This window comes from Bipolaris zeicola (genome assembly GCF_000523435.1).
Source record: "Bipolaris zeicola 26-R-13 unplaced genomic scaffold scaffold_53, whole genome shotgun sequence".
NCBI classification, from domain to species: domain Eukaryota; kingdom Fungi; phylum Ascomycota; class Dothideomycetes; order Pleosporales; family Pleosporaceae; genus Bipolaris; species Bipolaris zeicola.
The window spans coordinates 1-22,830 of NW_006912102.1; the positions used below are offsets into that span (position 1 = coordinate 1).

At 48.7% G+C, this 22,830-nt stretch overlaps 10 protein-coding genes across 10 annotated transcripts; 3 read left to right on the top strand and 7 right to left on the bottom strand.

Annotated features, from left to right (window-relative positions):
- Window positions 1-542: 542 nt before the first annotated feature.
- COCCADRAFT_4109 (GMC oxidoreductase) lies at window positions 543-2,488 on the bottom strand (the record flags this gene model as incomplete). The annotated part of the gene is made up of 2 exons (XM_007712971.1): window positions 543-2,257; window positions 2,308-2,488. 2 exons carry the CDS (start codon window positions 2,486-2,488, stop codon window positions 543-545), a joined length of 1,896 nt encoding a protein of 631 aa, XP_007711161.1.
- A 1,046-nt stretch (window positions 2,489-3,534) lies between these two features.
- On the bottom strand, window positions 3,535-5,095 carry COCCADRAFT_93244 (uncharacterized protein; the record flags this gene model as incomplete). Its single annotated transcript, XM_007712994.1, has 6 exons — window positions 3,535-3,863; window positions 3,916-3,983; window positions 4,042-4,495; window positions 4,551-4,590; window positions 4,635-4,955; window positions 5,009-5,095. 6 exons carry the CDS (start codon window positions 5,093-5,095, stop codon window positions 3,535-3,537), a joined length of 1,299 nt encoding a protein of 432 aa, XP_007711184.1.
- A 2,288-nt stretch (window positions 5,096-7,383) lies between these two features.
- COCCADRAFT_25361 (uncharacterized protein) lies at window positions 7,384-8,546 on the bottom strand (the record flags this gene model as incomplete). Its single annotated transcript, XM_007712981.1, has 3 exons — window positions 7,384-7,926; window positions 7,986-8,340; window positions 8,395-8,546. 3 exons carry the CDS (start codon window positions 8,544-8,546, stop codon window positions 7,384-7,386), a joined length of 1,050 nt encoding a protein of 349 aa, XP_007711171.1.
- A 967-nt stretch (window positions 8,547-9,513) lies between these two features.
- COCCADRAFT_35840 (uncharacterized protein) lies at window positions 9,514-9,888 on the top strand (the record flags this gene model as incomplete). The annotated part of the gene is made up of 2 exons (XM_007712995.1): window positions 9,514-9,519; window positions 9,625-9,888. 2 exons carry the CDS (start codon window positions 9,514-9,516, stop codon window positions 9,886-9,888), a joined length of 270 nt encoding a protein of 89 aa, XP_007711185.1.
- A 279-nt stretch (window positions 9,889-10,167) lies between these two features.
- On the bottom strand, window positions 10,168-10,676 carry COCCADRAFT_4111 (uncharacterized protein; the record flags this gene model as incomplete). Its single annotated transcript, XM_007712972.1, has 3 exons — window positions 10,168-10,187; window positions 10,245-10,318; window positions 10,372-10,676. The coding sequence occupies 3 exons, from the start codon at window positions 10,674-10,676 to the stop codon at window positions 10,168-10,170; spliced, it is 399 nt and encodes a 132-aa protein (XP_007711162.1).
- Window positions 10,677-12,007: 1,331 nt separating this feature from the next.
- Window positions 12,008-13,480, bottom strand: COCCADRAFT_25363 (uncharacterized protein; the record flags this gene model as incomplete). The annotated part of the gene is made up of 1 exon (XM_007712982.1): window positions 12,008-13,480. The coding sequence occupies one exon, from the start codon at window positions 13,478-13,480 to the stop codon at window positions 12,008-12,010; it is 1,473 nt and encodes a 490-aa protein (XP_007711172.1).
- Window positions 13,481-14,042: 562 nt separating this feature from the next.
- COCCADRAFT_25364 (uncharacterized protein) lies at window positions 14,043-14,558 on the top strand (the record flags this gene model as incomplete). Its single annotated transcript, XM_007712983.1, has 2 exons — window positions 14,043-14,237; window positions 14,301-14,558. 2 exons carry the CDS (start codon window positions 14,043-14,045, stop codon window positions 14,556-14,558), a joined length of 453 nt encoding a protein of 150 aa, XP_007711173.1.
- Window positions 14,559-14,746: 188 nt separating this feature from the next.
- COCCADRAFT_93292 (uncharacterized protein) lies at window positions 14,747-16,264 on the bottom strand (the record flags this gene model as incomplete). The annotated part of the gene is made up of 2 exons (XM_007712996.1): window positions 14,747-15,145; window positions 15,206-16,264. The coding sequence occupies 2 exons, from the start codon at window positions 16,262-16,264 to the stop codon at window positions 14,747-14,749; spliced, it is 1,458 nt and encodes a 485-aa protein (XP_007711186.1).
- Window positions 16,265-17,766: 1,502 nt separating this feature from the next.
- Window positions 17,767-19,875, bottom strand: COCCADRAFT_35845 (uncharacterized protein; the record flags this gene model as incomplete). The annotated part of the gene is made up of 2 exons (XM_007712997.1): window positions 17,767-19,454; window positions 19,515-19,875. 2 exons carry the CDS (start codon window positions 19,873-19,875, stop codon window positions 17,767-17,769), a joined length of 2,049 nt encoding a protein of 682 aa, XP_007711187.1.
- An 827-nt stretch (window positions 19,876-20,702) lies between these two features.
- Window positions 20,703-22,603, top strand: COCCADRAFT_25367 (uncharacterized protein; the record flags this gene model as incomplete). Its single annotated transcript, XM_007712984.1, has 2 exons — window positions 20,703-20,850; window positions 20,904-22,603. The coding sequence occupies 2 exons, from the start codon at window positions 20,703-20,705 to the stop codon at window positions 22,601-22,603; spliced, it is 1,848 nt and encodes a 615-aa protein (XP_007711174.1).
- Window positions 22,604-22,830: the final 227 nt, after the last annotated feature.

Sequence of the window (22,830 nt, forward strand, 5' to 3'; positions counted from 1 at the left end):
AGGCTCGCAAGGCAGATTTAGAATTTACAGATTCTATTACTACGGCTATCGGGCAGGTCTCAGGCTACAGGTAGCAGAGGCTCTATTGACAGGACGTAGCTCGAAGAGCTACAAAAGTCAGAGCTGGCGGTTGACAGCAGAATCCGGGTGCTCGGACCAGCACCCGGCATCTGTGCTTAGCCAATCAGAGCGCGTCTGCGCAGGCTCTCTCAGCCAGCGCCGTGACACTACATTATAGACTGCAGCAGCACGGCAATTCCCTTAAATCTGTTTACTTTTAAGAGATTAGATAGTAAGTTGAATATCTAATTTGTATGAAGCTATTTGAGCGTAGTAGTATTAAGTAATTAGATGTTTAGTTTAAGGAGGTGCGCAAGTTTGATGGGGTGCGCCGCTCGCTTGCCTGCGCCGCTCGCTTGCCATACACGTTATATATATAACGAATTAACGAGTAGTTAATGTTAATTTCAAGTCTATTTGCGTAGGATATTAACGAAAATCTCATTTATATTAGATTACACGAGTAACCTTTATTGACGTTACTACGATTCGCAAAGCTTTTCATGTCGGCTCTTGATGATATCTGCAGCCTTCTCACCAATAGCGTATGCGGTTGTCTGTGTATGAGTTCCAGGTATCAATGGGATGATGCTGGTGTCGGCAATGCTGAGGCCGAGCGTACCATACACCCTAAGTTGGTTATCAACAACGCCACCTAACTCGCGTGGCATTAATGCAGCGGTACCGACACTGTGACCATTGGATGCCATGAGTTTATCTTTGTTTAAAAGCCAATATTCCCAGCCCGCATCGTCAATGACAGCACCAGGGGAGGGATCCTGCTCGACAATGTTAAGATCTTCGAAAGCTTTCGATTTAAGGAAGTGCTTGCGAATATATGACTGCATACGGATGTGAATTTCCTTGTCAATGGGGTTGGACCAAATACGGTAATCAAAGATTGGGTCGCCAAGAGGATCAGCTGGGTTGATATTGACAGAGCCGCGCGAGAAGGGCTTGAGCAAGATGCACATACCCCAGCCCTTGGCGCTGAAAGGATGTTCAAGCCAAGCGTTGGTCGTGGATTGGAAAGATGCAAGTAAGATCTCCTTCTGCTTCTTGTATCCCGCAATAAGCTCCTTTGGGGTATCGGTAGGTAGATAGCTTTCAGGTTTTTGATCGGCAATCTGCTTTACTATTTGTTTATACTGGTCGCCAACAAAAGTCGAAGGAGGGAGGAAAGCACCACTAGAAGTGACAGCAGCAGTGTATGGACCCCCGTTGGTTTTCTTGAATATCATGTACGCTTCCGCTTTGTATGTAGCATTCGATGCGATTGTTGTCGCTTTGGGAAACGAGACATCCGTAGTAAGGTTGTACAGGCTAAGCGCCCAAGAATGATCTTGCAGATTCCACCCTACACCAGGGAGATCTATAAGAGTCTGGATTCCGGCGGCGTCGAGTACCTTCTTAGGTCCAATCCCAGAGTACTGCAGAAGCAGTGGGGTGCGTGTGGCAGAAGCACAGAGAACAATTTCACGTTTCGCCTTGACTGTGAAGACCGCGTTCGCCGTCGAGTTGTATCGGCTCCGGATCTCGACACTATTTGCATGCTTCTTATCATCTTTATCAACAAAGTTCACCTTGGTAACTCGATGTAAGGCCAATAAGTGGTAGTTCTTGCGCGGCTGAACGTTGATATAGTGACTCAATCCGGAGAAGCTTCTGTTATACGCTCTTGCTGGATCCATTGAGGTGGGTATCCAGAAAACACCGTAAGCGTTTCCATTGGCATGCTCTTTTTGGATTGGAACATTCCCCTTCTCGACCCAAGCCTTCCAATGCTTTTTCTGGGTAGCAAATTGGTAATCAGGGTAGGCAGCGACCACGGGGCCATCGCTAGTATACGCGGAGGGATCATATGTTATACCCCATTTCTCCATCGCTGTCGTTAACGGTGCAAGAGCAGAACTCTTTTTGAAGTAAGGATACAGACCATCCCAATCCCATCCGTTATTTCCTGGAAATCTGGCCCAATTATTGTAATCTTCCGCGCTACCGCGGTCGAAGAATTGTCCGTTGACTGTTGACCCACCACCTACAACAGCTCCATTAGCTACTGGAAAGGTTCGGTTATTCACATTGCCTTGTGGCACCGATGTCAGGTTATACATGAACTTGGCAGCCGGAGTGTTGTACAACGGCATAAACGAATCATCCTGAGCAAGAGGGCCGTATTCAACCAAGAGTACACTTCCTAATTGATAACTTAGCGATTAACGCTAGAAGTAAAGTTTTTCTGCTTACGCCCGCCATCTTCCGAGAGACGATCAGCTATCGTGGTGCCAGCGGTTCCCGCGCCGACCACAACATAATCATACTCCTTCGCAAGTTCGGAAGCGTCTCGCTTGACCTCAGCCTTCTTCCATGATGGAACAGCTTGGACAACGGTCATAAACCCAAGGGCAAGAGTAAGTGTTGGTGTCATACTGAGTACTTAGAAAAGAAGGCGTGAAAGATGGTATGATCGCCCACTTTTTAGTTAGCGGCCGTTTGAATCTTTGATAGAAGCCTTCGGTTTTTCTAGTCGCGCCCGATTCGATTGCGGAAGTTAGCAGAGAATGTTAGTGGGGAGTCAATTTTAGTTGCATATGCAGCCTCGTTAAGCGACAGAGTGACTCAGCAATCCCTCGCAGGAGTCAGTATATGCGCCGGGATACTTTCATCAATTTAGCGATGAAGCATAAGGAAATATGCAAAAGTTATTTTCGCTACATCCTACTCCATTACCTTACATCTCAAGGAATCGAGATATTGACTCATTATACCTACTACATTCACACTTATCAATAAGTCATTATGCGAACCTAGACATGGTGTAGCTTGAAGTTGCGCCTCACGCAAGCAGTCCCCATACAGATAGGGCTACCCCCGGATATAATAGACTCCCCTGCCTCGCAACGCAAGACATTCGAAAGTTCCGTTTCCTGTTTCAATCTATCATCTTCTTTCGATCGAAAACCTGTATTTTGCTTCTTTGTCGGTGTTCTGTGGTCGGACTCCTATGAGATTAGGTCTTGGGTAGACGGTTTCCAAGTATTGATAGGGAAAGCGGGGTTGAATAGGCTGGGCCAGGGTAGCTATATAGCAATATAGATTTACTCTACATTGGTTTGTGCTACATGCTGTTTCTTCGATGGCTCGTGTCCTGTTTAGCGAGGTCACTGTGCTAGTATGATTACAAAGTACTTGGAGTTTCAATATTTAGTTTGAAAAGAAGCAAGGACAACAGCAGCTGTTGCTCTCGCATACTGAAAGCTAGCAACAGCACGATTGAGTAGGAGAAGGATTTCTGGAAGGCGACTAGGAGCAAGGAGTGAAAAAGAAGTATTACGAGAAATTGACACTAATCTCAGCGTTCGATAGTAAAAGGAGCAGTTATATATTCAAAGGGTCATCATACAAGATCACAGGATTTAGTGTACAATACCTTAACTTCTTAAACTCAATATCTAACTATTCAGGTAAATGTCCCTACGTTACACTATGGGTTTCACCTTGTGACCCTTCCTGTTTTTTCGTGCTGTTTGCATCTCCCACTGTTTCTACGAGTTTAGCTGTGCTCCCTTGCTCTTCCAATCGTGGCTTCGTCGGATAGCTACCTATGGTGACTTGAACACTTTTGTGAATAGCAATATTGCCTCCAGTTCGGCCCGAGCCAGTATATCTCGAGGTGGACACAACGCTGCGTAGAATCTTGGAGCAGAAAAATTGGAGGCCGAGCTTAAGCGACGGCATACATACACAAATAATGCCGACGTATAATTCGATCATAGACCAGAGCTGAGTATCAAGAAAGTCGTCTGCTAAGCTTATCAGAGGAGGCTATACCAGAAGAGAAGGGAGCGGCATTACAAGTGATGTTTGTAGATTTTGCGAAATTGACTAAAGCGTGTAGCCGGATGATTGAAACGAGAGTTACCCTGCATTGATATTAGCATCATTTGAGACACCACGCAAACAGATATTAAGGAAACTTACAAGAAGCCGATACTAAACATGAATAAGACTCCAACTTTCTTCTTCGTAGAAAGATGTAAAGCCCAGATTTGGGGGATAGGCAGGCCTAACATGATAAGGTCTGTAAAGATACTAAACGATGCCGTGACAAACCCAATCGTGTTATTGTTCAGACACTTGCCTTTATGCTCGCCACCTAGGTCCCACTGCCACCAAAAATAACTCACAGGAGAGCAAATAAATATACCTAAAAAGGCAAACGCGGTCGTGTAAAGAAGCGTAAAGACAATAGCAAACCAAACTAACTTGCGGAAATGGCGATCGTTGAATATGCGGAGGTAGAAAAGACCGAAGGCAATCTTGCCAAGTCCAAACTCGATTCCGTAGAATGGTACGGAGATCCAGAAGGATAGCATTGTCAATCTAATGTCCTTGAATGAGACTTTCCACATGTCTTGTCCGAGTCCACTAAGTGCTTCTTAGATCAGCGTTTACCCTTCCAATGCAGTCTCGAAAACGCGAGAACTCACACATTATAGTTGTTAGAGTAAACATAAGTGTATTTATCACCTATAGGATGTTAGTTGCGACAGATACTCAATCATAAAACCTACTAGTATCAAAGCCATGTTCCCGTCGTCGAGCAGTTGCAAGCGCCCAAGAGCGTAATGAGAATAAAATCGCCCTAGGATGGCCACAGTACTTAAGGTGAAAAGAACGGTGTTGACGATTCGATACTGCCCAGACCTGTCCCGAATCGGCACGTCGCACATAACCGTGGTGACGTTCAGGGTCGTTAAAGTCTCTCGAGCAGTGCATGACGTGGAAAAGCAGTCTATGGCGATCAACTGCTGCGTTCTATTGTTGCACCGACAGGACATATCCTTGAGAGGATCGCATATGGAATTGGCGAAAGAGCTGGCGATGCATGTTTGCTAGGCGATTGTCAGCTTAGGTCTGAGCAAGCTGAAAATGGAAATATGCTCACCGCGCAAACTGGTAGGGTAGCTAGCTGATCATGCTGGCCCCAAACTGGAGTAACAGCAACACGGAACACAAAAAGAAAACACAACATCCACGGAGAATACATTGTTCTTAAGAAAAGCAAGTCTGCGGATAAAGCTCCAAGCACCCGAGAGCTGAGAGGACGGAAGGCATGCGCGACACAATAACGAAATCACATTGGCGATGATAAACAATACAAACCACAACTCATATCTTCGCATGTCCCATGGGTCACCTAGGGATTTTGTTAAGCTGGCAATCTAGGCTTTATTTTGTCTTCCGCGGTCTAGCTTCAGGCTCTAGTTACCCAAAAGTAACGAAAGACCTTTAAACGTATCGTTTTACCAGTTAGAGGTTGGTTGCAATTCTTGGTTGAATCCCTCCATATATCATTGGATGGGCGAAGACACCATAGTGGACACTAGTGATAAGTGGGAACTACAGATGTGGCTTACGGGGATGCGGGAAATTTCAGCTGCAATAGCTGAAAACTCGCAAGAACGATGAGTATACCTAAGATTGTGGCTCCATAGCGTGCGCCATGGCTTGGATCTGATCAAGTTTACGTCATAGCCCGCTCTGGTCTTTGCTGTTTTGCTTTTTGACAGTTAGTGTTCCAGATCGAGTTACCTGTTCGCTACGGGCCAGTACGCCACAAAACCTCATGTTTAAATCATGACAGCGGCATTTTAAGACGGAAATGTGGCAAAGTAGATCATAGAGAAGCGCACGGCATGTGCCAGGAGCGGCCTCGTCTTAGAAACAGTAACAATAAACTATACACCCGGATGATTGCTCAAGCATCTATAACTATGAAAAGAACAATTACAAACAAGAACAATCACAACATTGTAGTGCGACGAGGGAAATCCAATGTCCAAACATCCCTTCGTTTGTTTTATGCCATAGGTTGCACAAATTGTGCAATCGAGCTGTCAACGATCACACCTCTTCATGATTAGGGGGATGTATTAAGTTTGGTGGTAGTCATAAAACCCCTGCATATCCATATTTGCTTTTTCCATCAGGGGTTTGTCTCGCCTGATATGCCCCCACCTTTGTGGAGAACACCGACACGAGCCAGCCCCTCGGATCTGCAACTGGTGCTGTGACAAAATCTCAGCCCCATCCACTTCCATCAAGCTTTGCACGGACTGGAGAATGTTCAGCTACAGCCAGCTGATAGTCTACTGCCACAAAGTGGCGCATATAGTATGTATGGTGTTCCAGCCCATGCAGATACAGATGGAGAATCTTTGAAGCCTTATTACCCTCTCTATCTTGCTACCTACCGCGGCTGTAAGAGAGGTCCATGTCTCCTACCTTAATCTCCTTGACTGCAACTGCGATGGCGTCTATGAAAACACATTCTCCCTCACTATCTAGCGTCTTCGATCTCCACTCGCAAGTAGGAAGTTCCGTCCATTCATGAATATGCTTGGTGTGGAAGATGTTCCTCGAGACTTCCTCAAAGTAACCACACCTCGCGGCGCGCGGTGCTTCCTCGATCAATGGCAACCTCTGGCTCTCAGGCATTTGATGACAAAAGGCATATAACATTCCAAAAACAGGAATTGTAACCAGTCGTTAGTATTTCTCGAGAATATTCCGGTCATCCCGCTCCCAACAATTAGGGAAAGAGCATCACGTCGCATTAAGGGGCTCCCGCAGCGTATATTCCAGATGATTGCGGTCATCTCCGATGGGCAATTTGCTAATCAAAACCTGCTTCGAAGAAATGCCTAAGCCGCTGCTTCGGCGTTTTCCTCCCCAAAATGACAAATATAGGGAACAACCGTGGTGCATCATGTCGGGTGTATGTAATGAATTCCTCCATGTCGTCACAGCATCCTAGGCATCTGGGCACGGCTCTAATACTGATTTCTTGGGTGAACTCGATTAATTTGTCAAAGGGCAAGGATTGATAGCCATCCGAGCTGCTGTAAAGAACGTTATCAATTTTAGTCGTCAGTACCTCGAAAGGGCTCGTCGAGCTACTATTGGGAGTGGGGCCATGCATCGTCATGGCATCTGTAGTGGAGCTATACGAGCTGTTCGCCAGCAGCTTACAACACCACACTAAGAGTCCGATATGTACGACAAGATAGTCCTATATCGCTAGACGCACAAGATGCGAAGTTCAAGCCTTTTGCTAGTGACAAGCACTCCACGATAATAGTCAAAACATCGGATTGTTGCCGGAATATACTGATTGGATACCAGGAACAAGTATGAGCACGCAAGCTTGGTTAAGGCTATTGTCAATCATAGCAATTGTTCGACCCGTTATATAACAATATATATGTATATATATAAGGGTAATAAGATCTAGAGCCGAAAACACGGAGACATAGTAGGCTATGATTTATCAAAGAGGTTAGCTCCATGTAGGAGCATACTATCCAGCTCCCTCGCGATGGTATCATTGTCCATCTTCAATTTCAAATACTGCTGTCCCTTCCCTTTTGCTCCTTCCATCCAGACATTTGATCCGTTAGGAAAGACGTGATTGTACCCTCCTGATCCACCATACTCGAACCACTCACCGAGCCCTTGACAAGCATACACTACTGTCAAAGGATCCCATGAATACCGTGATCTGTTGAACCCAATATAATGTTCGAACGCCCTCTTTACCGGATCATTCATCGGGCCTTTTGTTGTTAGGATAGCACCAGAAGATACGGCCTCTCCAACTTTGGAGCCCAGGTACGTTATACGACCTGGCCAGGTGTTGACGACGTGAGCGGTCGCGAGAGGATTATCAGACCAGAAATTGAATTCGTATCCGGAGGGATAGTCACCACCCATGACGACTAGCTCCGCAACTTTAGCCTGAACAAGTTCAACGCCCGACAACATCGAGTACTTGTCCGCTGTTGAATTAAGGAGTATTGAGAGCTATTCAGGTTAATACTACCACTTTCTCATAACCTTCTAGATGAACGTGCGCAGCTTACATTTTCTAGAAAGCCGATACTCGCAATGGTCACGCTGTTGTCATCTTGCTCCGAAAGCACCTTCCGATACAATTCCACGGGAATCCAGGCATCTTCAGGTTTGAACCACGGTAGAGAACCACCGGACCAATGATAGGCCACCTTGCTTGTATACTCGCCTAGTTCATATGCCCAGTCATCAAAGAAAGTATCGTTTGTGATAGGTCGGCGGAGGCCAATGGGGATACTTGGATGTCCGTAGTGTGCAAGGAGGGCCGAGGTGGCAAGGGCAGAGTACGAAGAGGGATAGTTCACATTTACGGCGAGAAGAGAGACGCTAGGGTCAGTCGCAGCGAGAAGAAGTGCAGCGGCGTCACTGGAGAATGCAAATTAGCATCGATGCGTCATCAAGCAATAGTTTACCGCGTACTCAACATCGCTGAAGATATCCGTGTCAATAATCAATGCTTTTCGATCTGCAACTGCAGCTGAGCCGGAGAGAACGAGTGAGACGAGTCCAAGCGTGGGCAAGAACCGTTGTGCGGAGGCGAAAGTATCGAGCAAATATGCCAAAGCTTTCATTGTGAGGATTACTTAATGAAGCTAGGTGCGCTTAGGAGGATAGTGCAATAGTTGCAGAGACTCAAGTAAAAATAAAGCTGCAACACTGAAAAATACTATGGCTGTGTGAAATGCAAAGCACAGACACGCGGGGTGATTAAGGTAGCACAATGCATCATGACGGGGAGATGAACGAGAATAATAACCCGGATAATACCAGTCCTGTCCAGGACGATTGCGAGGTTCGAATGATATTATGTACACGTACGTACGTAAGAGCTTTATCAATGTAGCGGAGTAGACGATCGGGCGCCAATCAGAGTCGAACAGAAAATGCAACTACCCCGGGTTGAAGACCCACTTTGAATCTTTGAAGATTCGGCGGAACGGGATTTTGAACTCACAGCGCTAGTGGAGCTAGGTCTATCTACTTAAGCTCGGTAGTACTATGGTGGTACTGCTATAGACACCCCTGTAGGCGAGAACTTCAACAGCTACCTATGTAATATGCTTATTTAAACAGTCGATATGATAGTAAAGCCTCAAATATGCTACTGAATGACCTACGGGGGACGTAACTGAGATCTTCTACTTTGTAACGAAATTCAACCGTAAAGTCTCTTTGCTAGGTACAGCATGCTGTTCAACCCCACCGGCGTTGAAATTGAACGGCGAAACTAGACACATCCTGAGAGCACAGGTCGGTCCATGTGTTGACAACTTCTAATCCAGATGTAGAATCTATCTCGTGTTTCCTAGCTTTCCTGGCTTCTTTAGCTCCTTAGGTGATTTTTCTGCACTTTCTCCTTACATATTGCCTCCGCCCTTCGGCCGTTCACAAGATAAATACAGAGTATTCCTCGGTGTTCTCAAGGCCCTCACACTTGCTTCATAAATCTGACCCGACGCATCGTTGCCCTCTGCACTATCAAGTAAACGTAACCTTATACCACTACGTACATTATCAATCAAGCTTAGCGAATACAAGATGAAGGTAAGGCTACCACGCCTCATTGGATTTTTCAGCTACATCCAACTGACAATAGATTAGGGTCTCGGTGTCGCTGCTGTCTATATCATCGCTATCTGATTAGCTAAGCTCAATGCCTGTGCCAGCAGCTACAAATACTGTGCTTGCTCTGATAATGACACCAACAATGGGTTCGACTACGCTGCGACTAAGAGTAACTGTACAAGCATCAAAACTAGATATCTGAGGTGGTTTCATGAAAACAACGGCGTCAAGGGACGCTACTACTGCAAGACATTAGATTCGTCCAATTATCCGTGGAATAATTGCAAATGGAAAAGGGAGTGCAACAACGGCCACCCTGAGAACTGTTGGGGCAAGGTTCACTGGTAATGGCATCTGTCACGGTTTGGCTTGCAATAGCTAGGGATGCTCACGGCCATTCGCTAGGGATGTGCCGTCATGTAACAACAGGCCGCTTTCGATGCTCTCTTAGGAGAGCGGAGAGATCAATCAGGGCACAATTAACAGGCGCTCATTTAACGTATTCAATGTACTTTAAGGAGCATCCAAACACTAGCGTTTCTTACTATCTTGTAGTACTATAGAGAGCATTGAAACTACCATTGCCGTTGATCTACCTAGCCAACATCAGGCCAATTTTGCAGTCGCTTAGCACTCGGGAATACCTCCTACAGCAGGTTAGTATTTTAATGGATGATACTAATGACATCGGGCCGTAGACTTACCACTCCAGGTAACATAGTAAAGAGACACCCAGTTATTGTTCGCGACTCCACTTGCCTGGAGCTTACCCCAGAATCTAACGTAGACAATTAGTTACATCCCCCATCCGGCCTTCGGATCATTACGTACGGATTTCCATTGACGACAGTCGTATCCGTGTCTCTGAAGCACCGGATTTGGATACGTGTTCCACGTGAGTACTGGCCATCGGCCGTGCACGAGGTCCGCGGGCATTGACGATGCTTGAGCGCATCAGCCGTGACGGTGCCAGTGATAGCCCGCTTCTCCAGACTGCGGGCCTTGATATCCTGGAGGACGGGGAGCTCGCCTTCGACTTCTGGGGCAAAGAGCAACGCGCCTTCGGGTTCGGCCGTGGGGGCAGAAAGGGCCGTCAAGGGCAGGAGAGTGGCGATGGCGAAAGTAGTAAACTTCATGGTGAGGGATATGGAAGAAGCTGATTGCGATTGAGACAATTGAGAAAGTAATCGTCTGAAAGGTGGTGGTTATTTCCTTCTGGCAAGAATCAGCACTGGTTTTATATCTGCCATCGCCCCCCCTCTCTAGAAGTTGCTACTCTCAAACTGGTAAACCTCAGGATCAAGCAAAGGTCTCGAACCGCTTCAAAATACGAAGTTTACGAGCCCATAACACCTTGCAGCGGAGTATCTTATCCGCTGCGCTATCTCCAATATCACATTTAGCCTCAGCAAGTTTGACAAGGAAGGCTGGAGAAGAGGCGCCAAGGCTTATGCTCGATATTGGACCCAAGGGGGCCAATACTTCGCATTGCTCGTATACCCAGGTCCCATTGAACGACATAACATGAAATTTCCTTCAGCTGAATGAATCCTGGCAAGTGGCTGCAAAAATTGTTCCATTTGCAGCGCCTATACGGACCGGCAAAATGGGCGAGTCTATGAATGATAGTCAAATCATGGGATGGAACTACAAGACAATGTCGCGCATCCAGGCGGCTAGGCTCACTCACGTGTTGTTAGGCACATAGTTATCCGAACCTTCTGTTACATCTAGTTAGTACAAAAACACTAGCCGTAGGGGCTTTTACCGCCAAAACAATCTCATAACACGCGTAGGTGTAGGTGTAAGTCCGTCGTCCGCTAACCTTTTATACCTTCACTCTTTAGTAGCGCACATCTTGTAACTACGTAGGTACCGTGGTACTTGCAAGACCACTAAATAAACCACTATTCCAGTAACAAAAGATCTCAATTGTGGCCCAATGATTATTAAGCTAGATGGTCTTGGACTTCCAAGTAACAATGGCAAGCATCCATCTCTCAGCTAGTGTGATAAGTGAAGCGGTTATTAGATTTATTACCCCGCTTCGCGTGTTATTCATAGCGATTAGTGCCCCAAAAGTCTGCACAAGCTACCAAGGACATGCAAACTATTCCATTGTTAGACTCCATACAGTTAGCATCTGTACCAGACCGGAACCTTACGTAGTGCGATATAGATCCCAGCGATACTACTCAGCTCATGCAATACTACCTTGTTACTCCTCCAAGGCAGTAAAGCGATTGCTTATTTGGGCTCTAGAAGGTGGCACGATGTAAATACAAGGTCGCCGGATTGAATTCCGTGTCCAGGTCCTAAGCGTCATTTTTAAAAGACAGCAATGGAGTCCTAGCTACCACTTACTACATGGCATGCTATCCACAAGCTCATTGTGTAAAGTCCAAGTAACCCATTACACTCCATTGCTTCCTCAACTATCCGCGACAAAAAATCTAGAACGAAGAGATCAAACTTCCCACGCAGCTTTCGCGATAGCATACTCGCTGTACCCCTGCAAAGCATCCACCATCCACTTTCCCTCGGCAGACTCATCGCGCCCGAGTACTTGCCAAGCCATAAGAGCCGCCCACTGAACAACCGGAGAAGTAAACCCCGTATCGCCGCGATATCTTCTTTGCTGCAGATACCCTGGTATACTTCGTGCGATATCGATGCCTGTTGCATGAATGAGATAGAAGGTATCGCTGGTTTCCGTTCCCGGGAATCCTGACTGCGCGCGTAGCTCTTTAGTTTCTTCGACGATCTGAAGTACGTGGATCATGGCAGTGTTGTAGAGCATGAACATACGTGCGATGGAATCGTTGCGGAACTTGTACACCGTCCATAGTGCTTGCGGAGCACCTGCACAAATGGCTTCAAAGTCATCTTCCGTGGTACAAGAATTCTCCTTTTCGTTGTCCCATTTCTGTTTCCAGGTTTGGAGGAACGTAAGTAGTTCCCCGGCTTTTCTTTGAATTTCTTCGATCCTTTCTAAACACACGCGGTCATGCGGGCTGATTGTGCTGGGAAGCTCGTCACTCGCGGCAATCAGGACCGTGCAGTCTGCCATTACATCGTGCAACTCCCTTTCTTCTCTTGTTTCAAGTGAGAGAGGCGTTCGCAATACGGCCTTCCATCGATGCCTAGCAAGAATGGATGGAGATCTATTTCGCAACGAAGCAAGCAAAATCATGTGACGAACACCTTTGTACAACTCGAGCGTTTGGGTTGAAGCATATGCCAATGAACCGGGGTCACGAAGTGCTATGAGTTGCTCTAGCCCCAGCATATGTTTTAGCCAATTTCTGGGGCCACTTGGCAAGCACATCTCAAGCATGGCCATGATGGTGATGACGTTGATGATGTCGTCTCGTTCATGACATCCCGGAATACTGAGTGCTTGGTTCAGCTGCCGAAGTGCGACACCGTGCATGTCGTAACCCTTGGCGAGGATGCGAGCCTGGTGGTGTTGGGCGCCAAATAGTAACGTAGCAAACGTCAAGGCAGCTTGGTTGAACAAAGGATTGGTACCTGCACCTATGGTTGGATATCGACTAAGAGCAAGGTCAGAGGTCCGAAGTTGTTGTAGTCCCAGGTCAACGGGGCCATTGGGATAGAGGTATTGTCGCAGATGACATATATAGACTTCGTACTCGTTGAATCTCAACCCTATATGTTGGGGTGAAGACTGATATGGTGGAGAGACCGAAGCCAATTTCTCTACATCCTCTGTCTTCCATTCAGGTGTCGTAGTCACGTCTGTCGTTTTCTTTGATGAATGCTGCGTCCGTCTGGACTTGACAATTTTGCCCGTGACGAACACGAGTGTCCTGGGACCGTCGCAAGCGATACCCAGCTTTTGACATTTTTTACAAGTTGGCTGTGTCTCGTCTTGCGCAGATATGTCAGCCTGGCATTGCGGGGACGCGCACAAGGACATTGCTTACCACATTTGATGCGGCGTTTTCGGCAGTTCGAGCATCCTTTGGAACGGCCAGCTACATTGACCATCGGTAGTCATGGGCTTGATACAACGCAAACGGATATGGTAATTCGTACGAGATGATTGCAACCGAAGAAGGTGGGTTGGTTAATGCGGGCACTGATGCAAGTCAAGTCCGTTGAGTTAGGCGGCTATGCTGGGTGTAAGATGATCTCGCGCATTGAGCCGCAACAAGACTAGCGCAGACTGGATGCCTCATATCTCGCATCACGGGTCTACTTGGACACATGCAATGTAGATGATAACACAATTTTGTGTTGTTACAGGATGTTCGTTTCCGCGAAAAGAGCCGCAATAGGTAGGGTCTTCTTTCTTGTGCACTGTTACTTAAACATCATGAGTCGACACATGGATGGGGCTTTCTCTCACCTTCTACACGATATACAACATCCTATCTCCCAACAATCATCAGACACAATACTATCATCTTCACCAAATCATCTCGCCATCAGCCCTATATTCACCGACTCCTAATCCATCCCGCCCAAATTAAAAAAAAATGTCAATAGTAACAACCATCGACATCGCCTCACCCCCCTCGCAAGTCCGCGACAAATTCCTCGACTTCGCGTCACTATCCAAATGGCACACTTCCTTCTTCTCATCCATCGAACCACACGGTACCCTAGAGCCCGGACAAAAACTCCTCGTGCATTTTGCAACCGGTGGACAAAAAATGAACCCCGTGATACAAGTACGTTTTTTTTTTGCCAGAAGCACCCTGACTATATGTACTCTCGCTAACAGAATGTACTAGCAAAACACACCGACTACATTTGCATGGACGGGAAGCATACCATTCGTGTTCACGGGTACACATTATTTTCGGTTTGAGGAGAGTACAGCGGTACCTGGGGGTTGTCGCTTGACGCAGAGTGAGGAGTTTAGCGGAGCGCTGGGGTGGCTCATGGGTGGGAGCGCTGTAGCGAAACAAGTGGGGTTCGCCGAAAAGACAAAGAAGGGATTCGAGTTGTTCAATGCGGATTTGAAGACTGCTTGTGAGAAGGGTACCTGAGCCGAGAAAACATTGATTTCTTTTCTCATTTCTAAGAGAGGCTATCTTTCACTATAACGCACACGGGATTTGTTAACGGTAGAGGTAATAATTGGAGTCATTATAGATAGACTAAACTCATTATGTAACTTTTGATTGGGATATCAGGTCATAATCATCTAGTACAATATCATGTCAGCCATTTCTCATCAAGCTTTAACCATGAGGCCCCAGCCCTTGAAGGCCACCCGCGCACATGTAAGTAGTGCCGCACTACTAAACAGCAAACAACCTCCATATATCCACAAATCGTCGAAACCGCCGTGTTCCTGGATTGCACCTCCAATCGGTGTACCGACAAGCAACCCTATGGCTACAATGCCAAAGCTTTGGCCGAATCTAGTGCCGATCTTGTCTCGCGCGTCGGCACTGAGGTGTACAATAATGGTTGGGGGCAGGCTGACGAAGGAACCAGAGAAGAAGCCGTAGAATGCCATCATCACGATGATACCTGCTGAAGAAGAGACGGCCATGAAGCAAATGCAGAGAAGACCGGAAATTAGTGCGCAAGGGATTACAACATTGATTGGCCCAATCTTGTCAGACAACTATGCGCATGACATCAGTAAACGACGACTTGAGCAAAACGGAAAGGAAAAAGAACGTACCACATTGGGAAGGATTCGGCCAAACATACTGGTACTGTTCATGACAGCCAGCAAGTAAAACGCCAGCCCTTCACTCGTGATTCGCTCTTGAATCGCGTACACCTGTCCAAAAAAGAATGGCATATACAAACCCATGAAACCCAGAAAGAAACCCGTAACCTGCAGACTGTATGCAGGAATCAGGAAAGCACGCAGGTCAAGCAGTGAGCGCGTCTTCGCCGGCAACACGCGCACGCGCATGCACACATTGGGTATGACCATGGTGGCGAAGATGATGAAACCGAGGACTCTGGTGGTCCAGGCGAATCCAATTTGCGGGAGAAGTTTGTGAAACACAATGGGGTATATAACACCACCAAAAGAAGAGCCGGATGCAGCAATGCCAATAACAGTGCCAATTTTTGTACTGAAGTAGGTGGAAAGAATGGCCACGCTGGGCACAAAGAGACAGCCTGTTCCGATACCGATGCAAAAAGCCTGAGCAAGAAGGACCTGCCAGTATGCGTGGCAGAGACTCAGCATCATCTGTCCGAAAACAAGCAGGAAGCTGCCGACAAGGAGCAATTCGCGGAAATAGCCAGCATCGTAGATGGGGCCTGTAAGGGCACCGACCATCATGAGAAGAAAAGCCTGGATGGAGCCTATCCACGAGATGGACGATGCGCTTGAGTTTGGGAGGAGTGTTGTTTCGTAGTAGGCCTGGTAGGAGCCAAATGTGTTGATAATGCCCCACGAGTTGAAGAGCAGGAAGAAGCCACCGAGGACCTGGAGCCAAGCCCATAGACCGCCATTGGGGATTTTGGAGACATCGCGTACGCTTGGGTGGGCGGAGCGAACTGGTTCCAAGTCTGCTCCTGATTGTTCGGTGCTGCTGGACTCGGTCACGTGTTTTTCCTGTTGTGGATGTTCGTCTACTGCCATTAGACCTGAGCTGTGCACTGAATCCGACGAGGCAAGCGATGGCTGGTTGTCTGGCTTCTCGTCAAAGTTCAGTGATGGACTCAATGCTGGTGCAGCATAGCTGGCTTTCCCTGGTGATGAGGGTTTGGTATGGTCCATGGCGGACTAGAGGTGAAAGAGCGTAGGCGTATCGATGTCAATGGTATCACAGCGATAGAGATGGAATTTGGTTGCAGATATGGAGTAGTAGCGGTGCCTATCAAATAAAACAACCTGTCAACAAGGGCGAAGAGGTATTTCAAGTGTGGCCGAACCGGTGAGTGCATGACAGAAGGCAATCGGCAAGACAGTAGAGATGAGTAATGCCAACAGACTGGCAAAACAAAGTGGGTCGGGCGGCAACTAGGGAAGGAGCCATGGTTTGGGGAATGTTTCTGCATTTTGCTCGCGTCTCGCTGTAAGATATGGCCGAGGGCAAAGCACAAGGACATGCACAAACGCGAGCACCAACGCCACAAGCGCGGTGATTCGAAACGGGCGTGCGGCATGCCGAGTACGGACGGCAGCCTGCCGTGGTGGGGCATGTTACTTTTTTGTTTTCACCGACTCTCTTTTATCCAGATACTGTCTATGTATGTCCATATCCGAGCACATACTAGGCGAACCCTCCGCGGGCCATCTGTCGGCTAGCAAACGAGAGCAAAAGGGTCTCGGAAAGCACGTCATGAAACCATGTTGTGTGTCATTATTCCCGTCTGGAAGGCCATGATGGAATGACCCATGACCAATGGCGGATGACCAATGGTTAATTCCCGGGGCGCTCTAGCATAGCGTGGTTGGAGCATTCTGCCGTCCGAGGCACCCGAGGCACAGGGCGTCGGCAGCACAAACTGATTACTCTTCATCTCGCATCACGTGCCGTCGTGCTAGGTATTCATCACTTTCCTAACAAGATGAACATCCAAGGGGTGGGGAGACGATCCACCTCCACTTCTCCTTGGTTCAAGGCTCTTGACGTTGCACTGCAACAATAGTCGGTACTAAAAAGATACTCTTACAACCAATCAAATACAAGTCGCCAAAGCGACACCTACGATACACCACCTGCGGCTTACGACCCGCAGTATACGAGCAACTTTGTCAGAAATCCTCTCGACAAAGAATTACTCGCTTTTCCAAGCGGCCTATCGAGGCCTCAAGACTGCGTCCCTGTTTTTTGGCCTTTGCCTGGCCCGAACTAACCTCGCACCCAGACGCCATCCTTGAAGAAAGAAGAAGTATGCCGTACTATTTTTACAGAACACTGTTCCGCTAACAATGCTGTCGTGTTCCAGGGGGAATATGCTTCGTCATGTCGTTTCGTGCTTTTAGTAGGAAAGGCCGTTGATCAGCAACTCGTCCCTCATGTCCACGCAAAACGCCCTCAACGCTCGCTATGCTACATACTTTATAAAGATAAAAAACCACACGCCCAGAATGATCCTGTATTTCCAACACAAACTGGTGCACAAAAATCGCCTCGGTACACTTGTTCGAAATCACAACAAATCTGCTCGAGTAAAGGTATCGCAGCCCCCAAACAAAACAACCGAGATAATTACCAAAACATCCACCACGAATACTTTTATCCATCTGGAAGCCCTGTCCATGCCCCGCTACCACTACACTCGTCTGGCCGTCAGCCGATAGCCAGAAGGATGGAGCGGTGATGGTTCCACCTGCTCTACATTCTCTTCAATGTGTAGGTTGTTCAAGCTTGACATGGAGCTGTCTGGAACCTGAGTCGACTGACTTCGAAGTGCCTTCTGTCGCCGACTTTCCCGCTCATCAATGACATCTCGTAGTTGCCTCGCAACCTCATTCGGGCTAATCCGTTGGGCCGCCGCTTGGTTGAACAAGTGCTCAATCAGCGAAAGAGGAAGGGAAAGGAGAATAGTCGAGAGTACCAAGGTGGGGTAGCTGGATTGGGCTTGAACGTCATCTTCAGGTGGTGCATCGCCGAACCGAATTTTGCTCAATCGAGGATTATGGGCAGGCTGACGAGACTCCGCAGGCGCTACTGTTGGCAGACGTGGTGCGTCCTTGAGTTCTGGTGCAACTGCATGTAGCTTGAAGTTGACTGGGAAAAAGTATGCAATGAATGCAAGGGCATGGTTGATCAGTGCAGTCACAAAAGGATCGTCAACGTCGGTGCTCAGCGCGTATTGCAGAACGAGATCTACGGTATCCCATCGCAGCAGCATTCTGGCGGTATGAACGCCACGAGATTGCATACTGGGTATCTGTAGAGTTCTGGCTGCAGCAATGTAGCCCAAGACTTGCTGCATGCGGCGACGAGCTTCAGGCGATGGAGATGATACAAACGGCTCAAGTCCGTACAAAAATCCTTGAGGACGGATAAGCGGCGCGCCATACAAGACTCGCACGGCTTCTTCCAAAGAATCATGGGTTGCCAGAGGGTCCCGCGCAAGGATGGTCACTGGGCGCGCGTCCCTGTTACTATGAGAAGGTGCAGGACTGTGGCGAATAGCTTTTGCAATGACGGGACTGCGCATCACAACGATTCCGTGCACTGGTAGCGACAGCAGAATAGACTCAGGAGACCTGATGTGAAGGATGAAATCGGCAAGCTCGGCGTTGCCAAACTGCGAGGACAAGTAGCCTGCGAGCTCAAAAGAAGACTCGACCCGTTCCTCTGGAGGCGCATCCTGATGGGTAATTGGGTACTGATCGTCTACATGCTCAATGGTAGGCATTGTCTCGAATTGAACTTTGGTTGGCGACTGTGAATGGGAATTGAGGGCTCCATTTGCAGCTAGGGCAGCCTCTCGAGGAGAAAAATGGCCATTGTAGGGCGCTGGAAATGCCTGAGGGCCGTTTGAAAAAAGCGGGGCGTGATAATCAACCCCGCTCTGGTAGGCAGGGTCGGGCGGCGCAACTGTATGCGGAGGAAGGTGCCAGGGCGCTCCTTCTGGTGTGTACTGGGTGGGACCGGGGAAGAACGGGGTAAATTGCTGGGGCCCAAAGCCAGGCGGAGGTCGAGGCAAAGCATGCACATCGACATCAGGTTCGCGGGGTGTGATGGGAATGGCCGACGACTCGTTTGCACTCTGTGATACTACAGCACCGCCGCTCAAGTGGGTACGGTGCGTTGGAGTATACGTGGCGTCGCTTCCGTTGACGGGCGGTGTTTGGGTGCCTGCCTTGCTCGAAGGGACAAAGGGCGGAGGCAGATAGGTTGGTATGGTGAGTTTGCGGTGGGCGCCATTCACACCTGGCTTGGACTCAGTGCGGGGAGTGCGAGGTTTGGCGTTGGCGTGGCCATTGACCGCACGGCGTTGATTCTTTTCTACATTTGCATAGCTTAGTGCGTGCCCCATGCTGGCAGTAGCCCATATTGAATACCCACCAGAAGTGCCTGCAGATGGCGTATGTCCATTTGATAGCTCCCCAGTGACGCTATCCGACCGAGGTGCACCTGCTCCATCTCCAGTGATATCGGCAGAGGCCCTCGAATCGGGGGTAGGAGGCATGTCTGCGATGGCTGCTTGGTGTCCCTCTGAGCGTACATCAGACTGATGCTGTTGCTGCTGCTGCTCTGGTTGCAGGTCGGTCGGTGGCACTGGAGTGCCTTTGCTGGACTCTTCAGGCGTAATGGGCCTCGCTGATGGCTGGGCTTTGGATAGGCGGTAAGGAATTGCAGGTACGATGCGCGAGCCTGGGCGGCGGTGGTGCGTCTGCGCCGAGTGTGGGCGGGAGGGATCGGCCATGGTTGGGCGAAAATATGACGGAGACGGGATAGACACGGCAGAAGCGGCTCCAGGTAATTGCAGGCTCGCGGGTGATGCCAATTATCCTGGAGCGCCTGTGGGAGAGGGGAATTGTGTGGGCGGCGAAAGTAATTGCGGGGTGGGGTCAAGGGCAATTGGGAACAGAACAGATGGATGAGCCCAGGCAGAGCGGGAGACATGGCTTGCTTCCCCACTACCACACACCATCGCCTGTGCCTGCCTGCTCTTGGGGGATCGCGCGAGGCCCAAGCTTCCTTTGTCAGCCGCCGATGACGAGATGGGGAGGCACTGGACGACTATTACATACACCACGATTAGTCACTATGCCTCTGCCAACTACCATCCACGATGCATGCAGACACATACACACACAACGCCGGTGGCATTCGACGCATCCATCTATCCATCCATCCCAGTCCATCGGGATGCTATCTTTAAAACCATCGCAGAACATTTCTTACTACTACTATCATCTCAACTGACGCAACAGCGACCAAACTTCCAGAAACAGCAATCACGTGATGGACGTCCCCAGCAGACACAAATAACCTCCGAGTTATACAAGAGCGGCAATGCAAATGCATCCATCTCACCTTCCTCGTACTCAACTAGAAACGGCTAGCTCTATCACATGACAATCCCCCCTTCCTTGCGTGTACTACACACAAACACATGCTACAGCTTGCATGGCATGAGCGATACCATGGCCTTCACAAGCCAAATCCCCACATCCACGCCCATGCTATCTTCTCCGCGGTTCTCCCTATATTTCCTAGACTAGCACCCCCTCTTCTCGCACTACTAGCATGATCCTAGGACAAAAAGCACCATTCTCTTCTTGCGATAACATTCCTGCGCAGTCCCTTTCATCTGCGCATCGTTACAAAGACAGCGGCCACCCTTCATGGAGTTGGCTGCCCGGTCACAGCCCGGAGTATGAACTCACTCCCACTGGTACCTTGAATCTCCTCCCTTGCTGCGATACACCAAATCTGAGGCTGGCATAGCAAACAGGTTCAGCATCCTAGCAGACCCTGGCAATTCATCGGCATATTCACCATGGCATTCCAACGCATCGACCTCCAATGCCAACTTTCGGCGGCGGCGTAAACGTGCCGGAAAGCGCCACAAGGTCCAGAGAAAAAGTGCTGGAATTGTAAGGCTGCCAACAACGGAGAGTATCGTCGCACTTGGTCATGAGATCTCCACACTGTGTCTCGAGGATAAATCGTTCGCTACCGAGGACCCTCGAGGTCTAAACCAGAGTCGATGCCTCCCAGACGTTACCACCAGCCGTTGCTTTGCAATCAACGGGTCCGACTGGCCGCCGCAGCTACAATCAGATACACTACCCACCCCAATCCAGTTCACGAATCCACCGCCGCCGAGTGTGAAATCATGCGCGTCAGTGGAAACAACACTTGCCTCGAGTTTCGAACCGTCAAGCGTGCCACAAAAGCAACCACAGTTGTTTGACCTTTCACAATTCCTTGATTACCACGACGCCATATACCGTTGGCTGTCCAAATCTGCATTCTCGCAACCTTTGGTTACACCAGAAGTCTCCCAAGGTTCAAATAGTCTTGCCAATTCGGCACTGTTATTCCTCGCACAACAAGAGAAACCGGCAGCTGCAGCTTGCGGACACACCTTCAGGAAACCTTTGTCCCCCGTCCCCCCATCTGAAGACGCCTTTGACTGGCATCAGACAGTTCTAGCTACACTGGGTTTGAGAGAACGCCATCTCGTCACCACCCCCTTCCAGGCCCCTGGGTTGAAGCTTCCATTCAAACACTCAACGCAAAAATTCATGGACGCACCACCCATTTCCGTGTCTACCGGACATGGAACAAAAGATCACCATGCTAAGGAGACCTGTCGACGTCTACCGCTTCCACTATCATGCTTGCAAGCATTTGGGGGTTTCCGATCCGCATCCAACCCGTTCCTGTACGACAACTGGACGGTACCTCGGCCAACAATCCCATTGCCACTGCCTCTGTCGGTGCTCCATCCTCCTCAAAAAGCGTCTCCGATAGATCCATTTCGCATGGCTAGAATGGAGTCTCACCCATTTTTGCACAGCGATACGGCTTCCATGGGTCATTCAAATGGATATTGTCCTCTGACAGCAAGTTTCACATGTCCTTGTCTCTCGAAAAACTGGGAACCCAGAGGTGATGGCCTTCCATACCTATCCGGGCCCGCCGGCAACTTGAACATGCGACATGATAGTGGCTGCACTCTGCGTGTTGAGGCCATGTCAACGCCTAACGAATCAACGACAAGCAGATCCCCTGACGAAGTCCGAGCCCAACAAGTCGACTCCGTATTTGCCAATCGAAACCCATGGGTAAATGGACGCCTTCGCTCGCATCCTCCTATATCTAGCAGATACTGTCTGGACTACTGGACGAGGGTGGGCTCGAAATATTTGCAAAATGATATCCACCCCGCTTTCATAACTCCCAATCAAGAGCTTGAACCAGAGGAAGAATGGGTTTCTATTTCTCGAGAATTCGACCGACCCCCGAACGAAGACGATATAGATGGCTTTGTGAGCGTGGGCTCGGACGAAGAGTACGAAATGGTGCAGCGCAATACCACACTCTATGACCTCGACGGATGGGAATGTATCGGCCATTCTCTCATTGTCGAAATTGTGTCTTGTGACTTTGACGAGGACGATTATGACGAATTCTTGTAGAAAGAGATGGCGGGCTCGAGAGGCTAACATGGAAATGACGGGTGAGGCGAATGTCAAAAGGGTGGATACCATGGTGAGGCCAAGAGCATTGTCTACTCGAGATTGGACATGGAGAGGAGAGTATAGGAAGAATCAGTTGTGTCGGGCAAGTGCTCGTGCATGGTCATGGTTTAATTCACGTAGCCATGTCCTGCTTTTGAATAGTAGTAATAACACTTGAGAGATAC